This window comes from Mixophyes fleayi, chromosome 11, assembly GCF_038048845.1.
Source record: "Mixophyes fleayi isolate aMixFle1 chromosome 11, aMixFle1.hap1, whole genome shotgun sequence".
NCBI lineage: Eukaryota > Metazoa > Chordata > Amphibia > Anura > Limnodynastidae > Mixophyes > Mixophyes fleayi.
In genome coordinates this window covers 34,034,357-34,051,217 of record NC_134412.1, presented here as the reverse complement: position 1 = coordinate 34,051,217, position 16,861 = coordinate 34,034,357, and the positions used below count along the sequence as shown (strand labels likewise).

At 40.1% G+C, this 16,861-nt stretch overlaps 1 protein-coding gene across 1 annotated transcript in view; it reads right to left on the bottom strand.

Annotated features, from left to right (window-relative positions):
- Window positions 1–16,861, bottom strand: part of PRKCG (protein kinase C gamma) — a 270,969-nt gene that overhangs the window by 69,735 nt on the left and 184,373 nt on the right. The window contains exons 6-8 of the mRNA XM_075190817.1: window positions 9,510–9,666; window positions 3,657–3,791; window positions 3,037–3,127 (exon numbers count right to left, since the gene is read on the bottom strand). Of these exons, the coding sequence (XP_075046918.1) occupies window positions 3,037–3,127; window positions 3,657–3,791; window positions 9,510–9,666 (383 nt within the window). The remainder of the gene's footprint in view (window positions 1–3,036; window positions 3,128–3,656; window positions 3,792–9,509; window positions 9,667–16,861) is intronic.

Below are 16,861 nucleotides of genomic sequence, written 5' to 3'. Positions count from 1 at the left end.
TAGCTATCTCTTAGAAGTATGTAGTATTTCTACCACTAGATGGTGACATAGCTCTAGATCACTAGCTTGTATCCAAGCAGCAATTCCTACATCATTTGGTCTTATGTAAAGCTCATAGCCAATGTGTTAGCATGTGTTGTTGTGTATTCATGTTTACACCTAATAGGCCTGATTTAAGGAAAATGTAAAAACGCACCTTTTACATACACGCAAAAATCGGTCCATACACTTTAGTTGTATTTTTAGTTGCAAGTATCTTAAGATAAATGCAACTGTAAAGCTAAAATATAGATACATCCAGTGTAAAAATGCAGCTATCTTCATTGACTCAGGATATGCAAAGATAAAAGTTGTATTTTAAACATATGTGCAAGTCAAAATTGGATGCATCTCTAAGGAGCATGACTGTCAACTCGAAATGCAGGTGTAAGTTGTGCAGAAGTGACAAATCTTGCATGAGTCCCATGTTTAAGTGGACTTCTGTCCAACTGGAAATGAGGCCCAATGAGTAGGAAATAAAATAAGGGTCATTTACGAAAGTACTTTGCAAATGCAGTCCCAATGGTGTCTGCAGGGATGAAAAAGCCTGATGAAAGGAGTTGGGCAGTTTACAGGCATTTCGCATTGGGCAAAAAACAGACTGTACCTATTTATGCACCATGAGATTATGTTTTTCAGGAAAAGGTGATTAGCATGATATAAAGGGGTGTAGAAAGGGCATTTAGGAGGTGTTGATACCCCAAACGGGCTTAATTTGTCCAAGTTTTCATAAAAGGCAGGGATGGATTCTCCTCCCATTGTTTTATTGGGATGCCTTTTGCCCATTCCAGAGATACCTTATACGGCAGTGCATTTTCAAGCGCACATAAAATAAAGCAATAAAAACATTCAAATATGCAATAGAGATACTTGCAATAAAGTCATTTGCAATGGTCACTCACTATTATGACTTATTTAAGACATAAATGAAGCTAATCTAAATAGTATTTTAGGAGGGAACTTTAAAAGTTTGTAAGCATTGTGGGTGTATTTTCCATATTAAATTACCCTTAATAAGCTGAAGTCTCTGTTCTTACAAATTCACGCAACAGTTTGGTCAAAATGTTATATAGTTGAAACAGGGGAGAACATTGTGATTTATATTAACTCTGATTAAACTAAATTGTGATAGATTAGTTTTTAAGGGAGAACCTAAGGCTTCTTAAATAATATTGTCAGATCTTCACGAAAAACCTTGGTGGTAGCATAATTCGTAAGACAAAGCTCGTGTGTGGCATAGATGCGAAAAGATTTAAACATTTTCAACAGACTAGGTGATTGTTTTTGATTAACCCTTTGTCACACACGTCACACAGGCTCAGGTGAGTGCTGATCGTGACAAACACTTAGAACTAAATACACAAGCTAATGCAGCAATCACTGGCTTGCAGCCATAGGACACTGATTATATATGGTTAAACACATCTGGGGGTAAATGTAGGAATCTCCGGATTCTTCATCTCCGGCGTGTTCAGCCTCTTCAGCGCTTAAATTTAAAGCGGCGCTGCATTGTAAAGGGAAACTTCCCTTTACAATGCAGCGCCGCTTTAAATTTAAGCGCTGAAGAGGCTGAACACGCCGGAGATGAAGAATCCGGAGATTCATACATTTACCCCCAGATCAATAACATCAATCATCTACAGCGCTGCAGAATTAGTGGCGTTATAAAAATAGATGATGATGATGATGAAAAGTTGAAATTAATGGAAGGGGCGTTCATAAAGTATTAGCAGAATGGAATTTTAAGTGAATTTTGTACTATTTTCATCCATGTGCCTTTTCAGGTGAAAAAATTAAAAACATGTCAACAACATAAACATTCCATTTTATGGGGGCAGTTTTGAGGACAAGGAAGTGGGTATACACTGCATTTCGAAAAAGGACCTTTACTATGTGTTCTACATATGTGTTATATATTTACTGTGTTATGTTTTTAAAGGATTGAACTTTTTTAATAGTAAATTAAACACTCAAATGTTTCTATTTTCCAAATATAAGTCCATCCCTACTTGTTGGCTAGATACACTCTATCACAGGATGCAGTTTCTTCTTAAATTACAATAAGAAACAAGCTAAGCTTGAAGTGCTTTATATGTTTATTCCATTGGGAGGACTGGACATGGCAAACCACAGAAAAAGCTGTCAGTGTATTTCAGATGATAAAGCAGTATGATAGATGCTAAACAACTGAAAAGACTAACCTTAAAATACAATATATCTAAACTAGCACACTTGTATGTCATCTTACAGGTTTTAAATGAAGACTTCATACCCACTGTTACATGCTTTTTACTATTATTTGTAATTTAATGTATAAAAATCTCAATTAGAAGTGTTTGGACTGATACATAGTAGAGTAATTTATTATACTAAATGTATACATAGAAGTCATTCTTAGAAGCATTCATTGACAGCTTACTAATATGAAAAGGAAGATCTATTTGACTGTTAGGCCATAAGGAGATAATACATGTTTTCTTCCTTTTTGATTTTTTTGTTGTTGTGTCTATCCATCTGTTACCTCATTCTATAACCTAATTAGTCAAGTAAGACATTCTATTCAATCTTATGTTCATTTAAAGAGCTGAAATTAGCTGTTTAAAATGTATATGTATTTAAGCATGCTTAACACCAGTTTGATCTACCTATGCAGGCCCTTGGAGCGGTAGGTATGCAGTAAACATTTTCTGAGCTGTATTTATAATTGTAATAAACACATTGGTGTAGTTTGTTTTGGCACACCAAGTAACCAGTGTGGGGAAGATGGGATTAACTCCAAAGCAATTTACAAGGAACTGTAAGCAGATGTCAGCCTCCAGTTTCCTTGAGACCTTTAAACAATTTCCATGTAAAAAAATGAAAAGTAGTCTTTAATGTAATAATCCTACGAGTGGCGTAATACACAAGTGACATTATGTTCATAGGAACCCTGATGACAGAAGCAAAAGTGCTGACACCTAAACATCTGCCTACTATGTGTACGGGCAAAGCCTGTACCTCAAACTTTTGCCGAAGTCCAAAGTCATCTGCGTCATCAGCTACAGGCACATTGTAATACTCGCCTTCTTCTTGATTCAATAGCTTGTACCTGAGAGACAGATGGGGCAGACAGACAACCAGGACCAAAGAAAGGTGAAAGGATGGTAGTAAAAAATAAAATTGGTGGAGGAGATTAAAAGACCAGCAACCAGTAGGTGACAAATGACCAAATAAGTGAAACCACAGAAGATTAACAACATTACATGGAGGTATAATACAAAGGGAAAGGGAACGAGAAGAAAGTCCAAATAAGATAAAATTAAAGTCAAGAAATGGATAAATTAAGTGTGGGAAATTAAATTAAAGGGAAACACCAACAAATATAAAAACAGAGAAAGAAAGATAAGAAAAAAAGAAAGGAAAGTAAGGTAGATGTTTCCAGGTAAGTTCATCTGTGATTGATGTTCCATTCATCTGTTATGTTTTGTCTCTATATTATAGCATGACACGTCCACTGGTAACCTACGTTCATTCAGGCAGCACATAGACTATACCCAACATTTTAAGAGACACAATGTCTGCAGCAAGCATATACATTAACACACAGTAATAATGTGCAATAAATACCAAACAATTACCATCCGTCCACAGCATTCTTCATGATTTCTGAGACACCAAATGACATGGAGCCCATGAAGTCATTCCGTGATGTACGATCCCAGTCCCAAACTTCCACAGATAGACGTCTGTCCTCATCCCCTGACTTTAGGGAGCTTAGGAAACAAAGAAACAAAGACAGATCAAGGCTTCACATAAATAATAATATTAACAGTACTGAATAAATGACATGGAAAACTTTGTCATAATCACTTAACATGGCATAAAAAGCTCCACAAAATAGTTCATATTTTACGAGTGTATATCTCTATTTGGCATTATTTCTACCAAAATATATCTAGTCTGTAAGATTGCTGTGAATTCAGTATATGTCACTGCACATTTGATGGTAATGACAGAAATTAGTTTCATTATTTGGAAAACTGGCAGTTTGTACGTATTCTACACATAAGTGTGGGGTTCCTCCGACAGCCCAATACACACTGGTCAATCAATTGGCTTCTGACTAAATTAGCCCTAGTTTGTGTGTGTGTTTATTTGCATGTGATATGGAAATTACAATCCCATTGGGGAAGGGGCTGATGTGCCTGAAAAAAAGTTCTCTAATCGTGGAATATGCTGACACTATATAATTATTAGGTTAATATAGATAATGTATACACCAATGTATTTCAGTGCTGTCTGCATTTATCATTTTGGTGGATTGCTAGAACATAGGTATAACCAAAGAACAATTTCATTAACATATTGATTTGTAACTTTACTCCAATTGCTTAGTTTTTTTTTTAAAAAAAGACATACAGACCAAAAAACTATATTCTTCTCACTTGTCATTTCCTTGAGAGGCAAACTGGCAATATTTGTATGACTGTAATGCATTATATATACACAATGAGCCACAACATTAAATCGACCTGCCTAATATTGTGTAGGCCCACGTCGTACCACCAAAACAGCTCTGACCTGTTGAGGTATGGACTCTACAAGACCTCTGAAGGTGTCCTGTGGTATCTGATACCAAAACGTGAGAAGCAGATTCTTTAAGTCTGGTATGTTGCAAGGTGGGGTCTCCATGGCTCAGACTTGTTTTATCAGCATATCCCACAGATGCTAAATCGGATTTAGATCTGGAAAATTTGGAAGCTACATCATCGCCTTGAACACTTTGACATGTTCCTCAAACCATTTCTGAACAATTTCTGCAGTGTGGCAGGGTGCATTAGCCTGCTGAAAGAGGACGCTGCCATCAGGGAATATCGCTGCCATGAAGAGGTGTACTTGGTCTGCAAAAATGTTTAGTTAGGTGGTATGTGTCAAAGTAACATCCACATGAATGCCAGGACCCCAGGTTTCCCAGCAGAACATTGCCCAGAACATCACACTGACTCTGCCACCTTGCCTTCTTCCCATAGTGTATCCTGGTGCTATCTCTTCACCAGGTAAATGACACACATGCACCTGGCCATCCAAATTACGTAAAAGAAAACATGATTCATCCAGGCCACCGTCTTCCATTGCTCCATGGTCCAATTCTGGCAGCACGTGCCCATTGCAGCAAGCTGCGATGCACTGTGGGCTCTGACATCTTTCTATAATAGCTAGCATTAACTTTTTCAGCAATTTGTGCTACAGTAGCTCTTCAGCTCTTCAGTAGCTCTTCTATCAGATTGGGAGCCTCCTCTACGCAGTTTTCCATATAGGCAGCACTATTAACTATACCCGTAAAGGAAACGTGGTCTTTTCTCTTGTATTTGCTTCTAACAGATTGGATGAAGCGGGCTAGATTTCGCTCCTCTAGTGCGTCATTGAGCCTTGGGTGCACATGACCCTGTCGCAGATTAACCGGTTGCCCTTCCTTGGAGCACTTTTGGTAAGACCTAACCCCTGCATCCTGGGAACACCCCACAAGACCTACCATTTTGGAGATGCTCTGACCCAGTCATCTAGCCATCACATTTTGGCCCTTGTCAAAGTCGCTCATATCCTTGCACTTGCCCATTTTCCTGCTTCCAACACATCCACTTCAAGAACTGACTGTTCACTTGTTACCTAACATATCCCACAGCGTGACAGGGAGTAACGATAATCATTGTTATTCAATTGACTTGCCAATGATTTTAATGTTGTGGCTGACCTTTGTATATTTAAATGCAATAAAGATACATAGTCATAGGTGGATTACCTTAAAAAATGAAAAAATAAAAATAATGTACTGTACAGTGTACTTTATTTTCACCAATTAAAAATAAAATGGCCATATAAATGATATTTTAGAAAATCAATACCAGAGACTAATGAATTGAACATCTTTATACTAGAGACCATTGGTTGTCAGTCTGTGAGGTGGACTGTACTGGTGAAGCTTGCTTCAGATAGATAGACATACCCAGGCTAAAAGAGAAAATGAATGGGGAATAATCAAAAAGATGAATAGGGAAATTCATAAGCATTATAGGAGCAAAGTTTGCTTAGACAAACGCTGCAATACAGAACATGACTAACTGGAGAATATGTGCTTGATTTTGCTGCGTCGACTTAGCCTCCTCATGCAGTAACATGTAGCATAGCGCACCAACAACTTAGTGCCGTATCACTATTTTTCTGTATAGACATAATATGTACAATACATCAGTACATACTGATGCTTGGTGGTGATGATAATAAGGCCTGGTAAAGAAACGTAAACACTTCTATAGACTATTGAGTGTGCATTACACCTAAGTGATGGGCAGCTATCAGTCTACTGCCTTAGGAGACAACCGAAATGGCACCACTCTCAGTTGTACCAACTAACATAACATTATTGTTAGTGTAATGTACACCTCAGTCACTCTAACCTAAAACATGTTTTTAGCTTAATTGTGACCAGGGCCGGATTAACCATAGGGCTAACTGGGCTACAGCCCAGGGGCCTACAGCATCCAGGGGGCCCTTTTAAGTGCTCAACAGCAGTATTGATCGGTCGGGGGCGGGGGCGTACAGTGCGCCGGGGAAGGACTGCATTGCCAGGAGAAGGAGGTAAGTGCCTTGGGGGGTGGGGGCGGGGAGGCTCGGCTCGGCTCACCAGGGGGGGGGCCCTCACGGGGGAATGGAAGCCCCCCATAGCCCAGGGGCCTCCATTCCCTTAATCCGGCCCTGATTGTGACTAGTACTATTATATAGCCTATGAGCAATAACTGGAATTGTGGCTGTTTCCCCATTGCCTAATCGCTGTCATTTTTAGTCAGCCTGGAACTAAACATGCCCCCATAACAAATTTATAGAAGCTAGGTAAAGTCCTGCAACAGGAATTTTTTTCATCTCTTAAAATGTATATTTCTATATGTATATAACACAGAACAACGCATAATTGCTATGGTACTGCTGAGAAGATGCAAGACATAAAAGTATCTTACAATGCATAATGGGCAAACCCAGAGCTAAAGAAAAAAGGTAGAATGGCACCCGAGGCAAGACGACTTTTATGGGGAAGAAAGTTTGTGGGATACAGAAAGCATGATGGGTAAAGAGAAATGAGTACAACAAACATAGAGGCATCATGCAACAAACAAGAAAACAGCAGCCTACTGTAGCGGTAGCCATACCCACCACAATATTAATTGTATTCATTGAGCCTGGTGGGCGCTGGGTGCACCAGAATAGGAAGAATCTCAGGTGATATGGCAGATGACAAGTATCTAAGCCCATTATACCAGAATGCACTTGGCACAATACAACGTGTTTCCTAAAAGAGTCAACGCGCTTTGCATGAATGAATTTGTGCCATGTTAAATATTCATGCTTGCAACATCTGTATATGATGATAAATATCCATTTATTAGGGGAAAACATTTTTATTACACACAGATTTCTATTATGCCGTACAAACATAGGAGTCCCCCCTTTCCCTCTCCTTTTTCTCTCCCCTTTCCCCCCCCTTCCCCCCCCTCCTCCTCGTTCAGTCTCTGCAGCTTTCCTGCATTTCAGTTCTCTAACTTACCTCTGGCAGACAGCAAATCCTTACCAAGGCTTTGTACACCCTGGCATTAAAATTATGCGTTTCTAAATGCAAGTTAATGCATATAAACGGATGTGAAATAGAAACCATTGTACCAGATGATCTTATATATATTTGCGTGTTTATGTGACTTGCACCATGGAGCATTATTTTGGATGCTTTTTGTTCCATTTCAGTACATATGACATAAGACAATGCAGTTGAAAACTTACATTCATCTTAATGGAAGCACAATGTACACAATGAAATGTAGTTAAGAAGCGTTTATATATCCGTTTCAATTTTTGGCTTCAACAAGATTATGTCCTATTGTGTCATGGACACATTTAAAAAACACAGATTGAGCACAGTTTTAAATGTATGTAAATGCGTATCATACGCATACTTAAACACAATGCTGTTTACTTAATATCATACTTGCCAACCTTCAGCAGGTCCCTTCCGGGAGCCAGCCAGTGGAGGTGGGCGTGAGGGGGGCGGGGCTGCCAAAATTACGGCATTTTGGCCCCGCCCCCTGTGACGCCATGACGCAAACGCGTCATTTGACAGCGGGGGGTGGGGCCAAACGCCGCAATTCATCAGGAATCGCGGCGTTTGGGACCTAATTCTGCACACTTCACTAGGAAGTGGGGCACTTCCTAGTGAAGTGGGCAGAATTTGGGAGATTGCCACACTCACCCGGGAGTCTGGGAGACTCTCGCAAAATGCGGGAGTCTCCCGGACATTCCAGGAGAGTTGGCAAGCATGCTTAATATGCATTGAAAAAGCATTTCAAACACCAGTGGGTATGTAGCCTAACGCAACGCTGCATTAATAAATCACATGACAACCGAGACATTAATACATAAATAAAGCCACAGCTCTGCATAGTACAGCAATACCGCGGTAATAACAAATATAACCTTATTGCCTTACCTGCATTTTTAATAACATGATATTACTATAAAACTAGTAAACTGCTCATCTCTAGTCATGCCATCATCATCACTCGCCCCGCTCAGCCCCCCCCGTCTATGCTCCTGGCCAGCTGGACAAACCTCTGATATGCCCACATTTTTATTTGACAGACAGATAATGCACGGCTGCTCTCCGTGAGCACTGAAGCTTGCTGTGGTAGAATGTCAGCACTCTCCTGACGAGGCAAGGGGATATTATTTCTGTGTACTACTGAAACAGCAATGTTATAACTATATAACATTTTTAAATACCTTTTTATTTATTTCAAAGTATAATTTAAATATAAGTTAAATATAAGTTTAAAATTAAGCATAATTTAAAAATCTCCTCCGCTGATTCTTCCTCTCTCCTCCATGCTTCAACTGGCTCCCCTTGTGCCTGTACTGTTTCTGTTCCCTCCCTTAGGATGTAAGCTCGTATGAGCAGGGCCCGCTTCCCTCCTGTCTCCATACCTGTTCTTCTGCTCCGTCTTTATTGCATTAACCTGCCTGGAGTTTCTGAAGTATTGGTATTTTTTGTTTATTGTTCTGTACTGTTTCATCCTGTATAGTCTACTGTTTGTACGGTGTACGGCGCTATGGAAATCTTGTGGCGCCTAACAAATAAATGATAATAATAATATAATTGAAAAATATAAAAATAGCTAACTAAAACCTGAACAGCAAACTGTGAATGTGAGCTACAAATTTCGAACCATAGATTTGTACTGAGGTCTATTGACAATTGTATCGTGAACGTGTCTGTTCCCTTCAAATGTATAAATATTTCCGGTAGTTTCAGGTACGTTGTTAAAAATGCTTCACTATGTTCAATTTTCAACAGACCAATAGGCTAGCTTGTTCACCAATGATTCATTTTTGTAAATTATAGAAAAGAATAGTGAAGGTTAGATTACTAGGCTATCAGATTATTTACTTACAATATAAAGGCCTCATTCCAAACTGGGTTAAGAGTAGACTTGACAGTCCTGGTTTTCTGTTTGGTCAGGTTCTTTGGGTCTGGTATGAGCTTCAGCTTCACATAAGGGTCTGACAAGCCATTGGGGTCCATAGGGATAAGATTCCGTGCATCACCCACTACCAAAGTTAAATTAAAAAATAGATACAAAAACAATTATTACAGGAAGTGTTTACTTTTTTGTGTTAAGAAATTATAGTAATCTTTCAAAACAAAGTCATTCTTTACTAAAGTATGACCAGTTTAAGAAAACAAACTCTACATTCCAGACATATTCATCTGCAAATGATTTGTATTAGTTTAAACATCTTTGCATTTTGCAATATCATCTGTACCCTCATTTGGAAACCAGAAAGACAAACTTTTGCTGCACAACCCCAATGGCTGTAATTTCTTAACTCTATTGTAAAATGCATTTCGAAAAATTGAAAAACAATAGTTTTATTGTTAACATACATAACATTCTACTAAAAATAAAGGTTAAGGTGCTCATAAATGCCTCATATTTGCAGATCCAAATCAAAATCTTAAAAGAATTGATCAGCTTTCAATTGGGATGACAGGCAAATCTGTATGGAGAATCAATGCATCCGACTATGTATACATTTATCATCCATCCATACTAAGTAGAGATGGGCGGGCTCGGTTCCCCGAGAACCGAACCCACCCGAACTTTGGGTATCCGAGTACCGAGCCGAGCAGACTCGGAATCCAAATCGAGGCCGAACGTCATTGTGACGTCGTCGGATCTCGGGGCTCGGTTCTCGCGATACTTGAAGATTATAAATACACGCCTCCACAGCAATCCATCACCATTTGACAGAGAGAGAGAGCAGGGTGTAGTCACAGGCTGATTAGAGCAGGGACAGAGAACACAATATTCTGATTCCAATTGTGCTAACAAAAATCGCTAGAGAAGAGAGGAGGATAGAGGAGTTGTTTTTTTTCAATATTTGTCACTCAAAGTGCTTTTTGGGTGTCCCCCTTTATTTTGCCTAAATATTTCTGCCTGTCAAAAGTCATATTTGTCAGCAGTATCTACCAAATAATTTTTAGCCCTCCCCAGTGCTTTTGGGGTGTCCCCCATAATTGTGCATAAATATTTCTGCCTGTTAAAAGTCATATTTGTCAGCAGTATCTACAAAATAATTTTTAGCATTCCCCAGTGCTTTTGGGGTGTCTCCCATTATTTTGCATGAATATTTCTGGCTGTCAAAATTAGTATCTGTCAGCAGTATCTACCAAATAATTTTTAGCAATCCCCAGTGCTTTTGGGGTGTCCCCCATAATTGTGCATAAATATTTCTTGCTGTCAAAAGCCATATTTGTCAGCAGTATCTACCTAATAATTTTTAGCACTCCCCAGTGCTTTTTGGGTGTCCCCCATTATTTTACCTAAATATTTCTGGCTGTCAAAATTACTATCTGTCAGGAATATCTACCAAATAATTTTTAGCACTCCCCAGTGCTTTTGGGGTATCCCCCATAATTGTGCATAAATATTTCTGGCTGTCAAAAGTCATATTTGTCAGCAGTATCTACCAAATAATTTTTAGCACTCCCCAGTGCTTTTTGGGTGTCCCCCCATTATTTTACCTAAATATTTCTGGCTGTCAAAATTAGTATCTCTCAGCAGTATCTACCAAATAATTTTTAGCACTCCCCAGTGCTTTTGGGGTGTCCCCCATAATTGCGCATAAATATTTCTGGCTGTCAAAAGTCATATTTGTCAGCAGTATCTACCAAATAATTTTTAACACTACAAGTGATTTGGGCTCAGAATGGATTCAAAGCAGTCCACATATGAGCCGAATGAGCAACCAGGTTCTGTCACCAGTGCTGATGGTAGTGTTCCCAGTACGTCATCTGGGCAAGGCAATGTCAAACTACACAGTGTTTCGAAATCAGTCCAAAAAACACACACACAAATTTTTTTTACAGTGTTAACGCGAATAAGAAGTGTAACTGAGCAAAATTTGCCGATAAAAAAAATTGCCAACATGCCATTCTACACATGCAGTGGCAAAGAGAGAATGAGCCTTTCACCTTACTGTATTAGTGGCAGATCCCAAAAAGTTACCGAACCAACAATTATTGCACAACTACTGTTACGCGTCAAAGCCGAGCTGCAAGATAACAGTAAGGCATTAGAGGATAATGTTTGCTCTGATTCACAAATGACACCAATCCCTGTGGAGAGTCCATCCAACTGTGGGATGTCTAATCATGAGCATTCTGCTGATGTGTGCCTTAATAGCCCGAGTGTAGCCGGTGATACACAAATTGAGGATGCCACTTTGGAATTAGAAGAGGATGAGGGGGAGATTTGTGTAGGCGTCGAGGGCGCTAATGAGGATGTTGATGAGGATGAGGTTGTTTGTGTAAGCCCTGCACCAGCGGCAGCAGTTCTGGCACGTGACAAGAAAAAGGCCATTGTCATGCCTGGGCAAAAAACAAAAAAATCCACTTTTTATGTGTGGAATTATTTCTACCCAAATCCAGACAACAATTGTATAGCCATTTGTAGTGTATGTCAAGCCACAGTCAATCGAGGGAGGGAACTGAACCATCTTGGAACCTCGTCTATGTTACGCCATTTAACGAGAGTTCATGGCAAAGTGTTGGGAAAAGCTGAAAGTTCTTCCAAAAAAATTACAAGCACTCCATCATCAGCTAAGACCCTCCGGTCACCGACGGCTACAAAATACACCCACCACACCATCCTCATCAATATCATCAGTAGCGCTCGGAGTTAGCCCAGCATCTCACTTATTAAGGCTGGATGACTCCTGCACTATTATTGATTCCTCTGAAGAAAGCGTTAGTCCCACTGCTGATGCTGCTGGGGGTGAATCGTCAGCCCAGAGGCAGGTCAAGAAAATGAGCAGTCCTACATTTCAGCAATTAAATGTGAAACAATCATTTGCTTGGGGAAGCAAATATGACAGCAGTCACCCAGTCGCCTAGCGAATCACAGACGCCATGGCTGCAATGTTAGTGTTAGATCTGCGTCCAATCTCCACAATAAACGCAGCTGGTTTTTCACAGTTAATTGAGGTTTTGTGTCCGCGTTACAGAATTTCATCGCGACACCATTTCTCCCGTAAAACTATTCCACAACTATACCAAAAGGTGTGTAAAAATGTAGAGATTGTGCTGAAAAATACCATTCTGCCCACTGTCCACTTAACCACAGATATGTGGACAAGTGGAAGTGGCCAAACCAAAGACTATATGACTGTGACAGCCCACTGGGTTGGTCATTCACCTTCACCAGCAGGAACAGCAGCAGCATTTACACCACTGTGTAACATTCGTCACAGGCAGGCCACTCTTTGTATCATCGGCTTCACTAACAGGCATACAGCTGACAATTTGTTACGCAAACTTAGAGATGTGATTGAAACATGGCTTATACCACTTGGACTCTCCCCAGGATATGTCATTTCTGATAATGCCAACAATATAGTGCGAGCATTACAGCTGGGTCATTTCCAACACATTCCCTGTTTTGCTCACACCATCAACTTGGTGGTGCAGAGCTTCCTACGAAATAACCGTGAGGTGCAGGAGATGCTTTCGGTGGCACGTAAAATTTCAGACCATTTCAGGCATTCAGCCACAGCATGTAGGAGATTACAGCAGCTCCAAGAGCAGTTTAACTTGCCCTGCCACCAACTTAAGCAAGAGGTGGTAACTAGGTGGAATTCCCCCCTGTACATACTTCAGAGGATGGAGGAACAGCGCAAAGCCATCCACGCATATTGCACAAGCCATGACATTGGGAAAGGAGGGGGGTGTATTTCACTCTTGCATAGTGGGGAATCCTTTCAGTGCTGTGCAAGGTGCTGAAACCATTTGAAGTTGTGACGTGTGATGTGAGTGGAGACTCTGCTAGTTTGAGCCAAGTCATTCCTTTAATTAGACTATTGGAAAAGCAGCTTGAGAAACTGAAGGAGGAGCTGAAAGCAAGCAATTCAGCAAAGTATGTTGGCCTTGTCGATCAAGTACTTCATTCGCTTCACAATGATCCTCGAGTTATTAAGATCTTGAACTCGGATCAGTACATTTTGGCCACTGTGCTTGATCCAAGGTTTAAGACCTATATTGAGTCTTTACTTGTAAATGAGCGAGATGTGAACTTTTGCAAGGAGCTATTGCTCAACAAGTTGGCCGCTGAACTGGGCCTCGGCTTGACTACGTGTCCTCCTTCACTTTCTCAAGCTGCTGCTGCTCGTAAAAAATTAAATTTCCCAAAAAGAAGCACGGAAGAGGCAGGGGGCAGACCAGAACAATTTAACATCTGGGGTGGTTTGAAGGATTTTTCAAATAAAATGTGTCACCTTGCCCATAACTGCATCCAATACGAGTATAAACATGCAAAGGATGGTGGAGGATTATTTTCAAGAGGTAATTGATATGGAAATGTCAGACAGTCCCTTTCCTTACTGGGAGGAAAAGCAGGCCATTTGGAAACCCATGTAAAAACTTGCTTTGCAATACCTAAGCTGCCCACCCTCCAGTGTTTACTCTGAACGAGTATTCAGTACAGCCGGGAACTTAGTCAGTGATCGCCATCGAAGGTTACTTCCAAAAAATGTGGAGAAAATTATGTTTATAAATATGAACTACATCTTCCACGAGGAAGGCCTTCACCATCAAAGACATCCAAGCACTGACTGTTCTCTAATGGCGGATTCAAGCGGCGATGAATTGATAGTCTGTGATGATGACGTACACACTGATGAGGGTGAGGATGAAGCTGAAGATGATGACGGTAACATCTTTTTAAAACTTTCTATGTAAGTGTAGGGTGCAATCTACCACCAAAATGGAAAGGGACTTGGGGCATTTCCATATCACGTACCGTCTTGAAAGGCTGCTGTTTGGGCAATTTCTCCTTAAGGGTAGGGTGTCATAGACAGAGTGACCCCAAACTGGCTTTGTCCATTTCTCTTAATATTGTACAGTCTATAATGGCTGAATTTTTTTGTATTTTCAACAAGTGGAGGGGGGCCTAGAGAGACAGAAACCAAACTGGCTTTCTCCATTTCAATTAATATTGTACAGTCTATAACGGCTGAATTTTTTGGTTTTTTCAACAAGCGGAGGGGGGCCTATAGAGACAGAAAGCAAACTGCCTTTTTCCATTTCTTTACATATTTAACTATAAGTGTAGGGTGTAATATACATCCAAATACGATGGCTGCATTGCCAATATGCATAGATGGAGAGGAAGACAATCTGTTTTGTGTGTAGAATTAATGAAGGCCTACCAGGAATTAAACTGGTTTTTTTGATAATTTATTAGCTTTACAATTAGATTACTTATCCATGAAACAGGTGGAGCACTAAATTTGGTTATTTTAGGCCCAAAAACATTGATTTTCCAACAAAATAGCAAAACATAACCAAACAAAACCAAAACCAAAACACGCAATGGCGGTTTTGCAAAACCAAAACCAAAACCAAAACACGACGGTAATCCAGATCCAAAACCGCATACAAAACCAAAACACGGGGGTCAGTGACCATCTCTAATACTAAGTGTGCCCTCTCTGATCCTGCTACTTGCTACGAGCACCAAACGGTTGGATCTTTCAGATTTGGAAACAAAAGAGTGTGTGTACATGGTCAAATCTGTTTCAGAACTGATCTGTGAATTACAAAAATCCCTAACACATGACACACACAAAAAAAGAGAAAAACAGTGGAATTGTAATGGTTAGCTTAGTGTATTGGCAACAATGGACACATTTCGTATGTTGAACACATTGTTAATGACAAAAGCAAAAACAGGTTTCAATATTTTAACAACCTTTATCTTCCACAATGTGGTTTTAAGTCATGTATTAACCCCTGGACCCAGCGCTTCCATATATAGGGCGGCGGGGTCCCAGGAGTTAAATCACAGGGGAGGACGAACCACCATCAGGGTGCCATCCAACGCTGCTTCGGGAGCTGGATAGTACACTTTCCAGCATGATAAAGGAGCAGGAGGAAATGAGGACAGAGCCCACAAAACGCGGAGAGATTTGCGCCTAAACAGAGGAAGAAGGAGGAGCGGAGAGAGAGGAAATAGGTGCGGCTATTGGTGGTACTGCTGCCTCACCAAGCAGAGTCAATGGAAGGAGGAGAATAAAGCAGCTCAGTTCACTAAGCCTAACAGAGAGAGGAAAAACCACTTGAGAGTGTGTACTATGGAAATAAGTGCTGCAGAGATGGAAACGGCAAAGCCATTACAGTGATTCTAAACGCAATAAGAAGAGCTACTATTCTCATTGAGGCAGGTGTAAAAGCTGCATGTTTGACAGAGAGAGCTGCCTACCTTACAGAGAAAGCTGTCAGTCTTGCCGAAATAGCAGCCATTCTATAAGGGTTAGGGTTGCCAGAATCTCCAGAGGGGAATTTGTCATTGCCATTGAAATCATAACAGGCTGACAGAGGTGCAGAGGAAGCCCAGGTACACTCTAAAGGTCCAGAGTGAGTACGGATCAAGGCCAGAAGTCCAGAGGGAGTCCAGGTTCAGTCTAATTCATTCCATTTGCTTGTAAACTATCAGCCTCATACTTGCTAATAGTGGGGCTACAACTGCCATCATAATTATCTTCTCCAAAGTGAGCATTACAGTCTTCATTACAAAGAAAGTTACTGCTATTCTTCATTATTATGCTCTTCATCATATTTTCTGCAAAGGCTTCTAACACTATATGCCTCTACGTCATCTTCTATTGTCTCCGAGTATGAGTCCATTCACAGGGTTACGTTCTCTTAGTTCTAAGTTTCCATTTCATGCATGTCTCCTGTATTAGACGTTAGACAGATTTACACCCAAGCCAAGCAATTTGAACAAAGAGTGTGACATTTAACATGGCATTGACGACAGGCTCATTTTAGAGAGCAAAAATAGCTATTACTGTTCTCATTAAATTATTGTTATAAGAGTACTGCCATTGTTGAAACTTCATCAATGTTGTTACTGATTCATTCACTGCATGCTACAGCTTAATGTTATCAGTGATTGTCTTTATTGAATGTTGTTAAGGAAGGCCACCTTCAATGTACTATTGTTTAGTTACTCTTCTGCACTAAGATTGTACTACTGTTAATGCATGTTATTTACAATTCATAGTTGCATTGCTCTCAGACACCTTATTATTTTCAGAGAAATAATATTTTGCCTTTACCCTTTGTTTATCAGGTTATGGGCATTTAAGTTACATGGCTTTTTAATAATGCTCCAAGTGGCTTTTTGCCGTTTCCTGGTGTGTATGAATGTCAACTGTCATATCTTAGAGAGTTGGGCATGAGTTA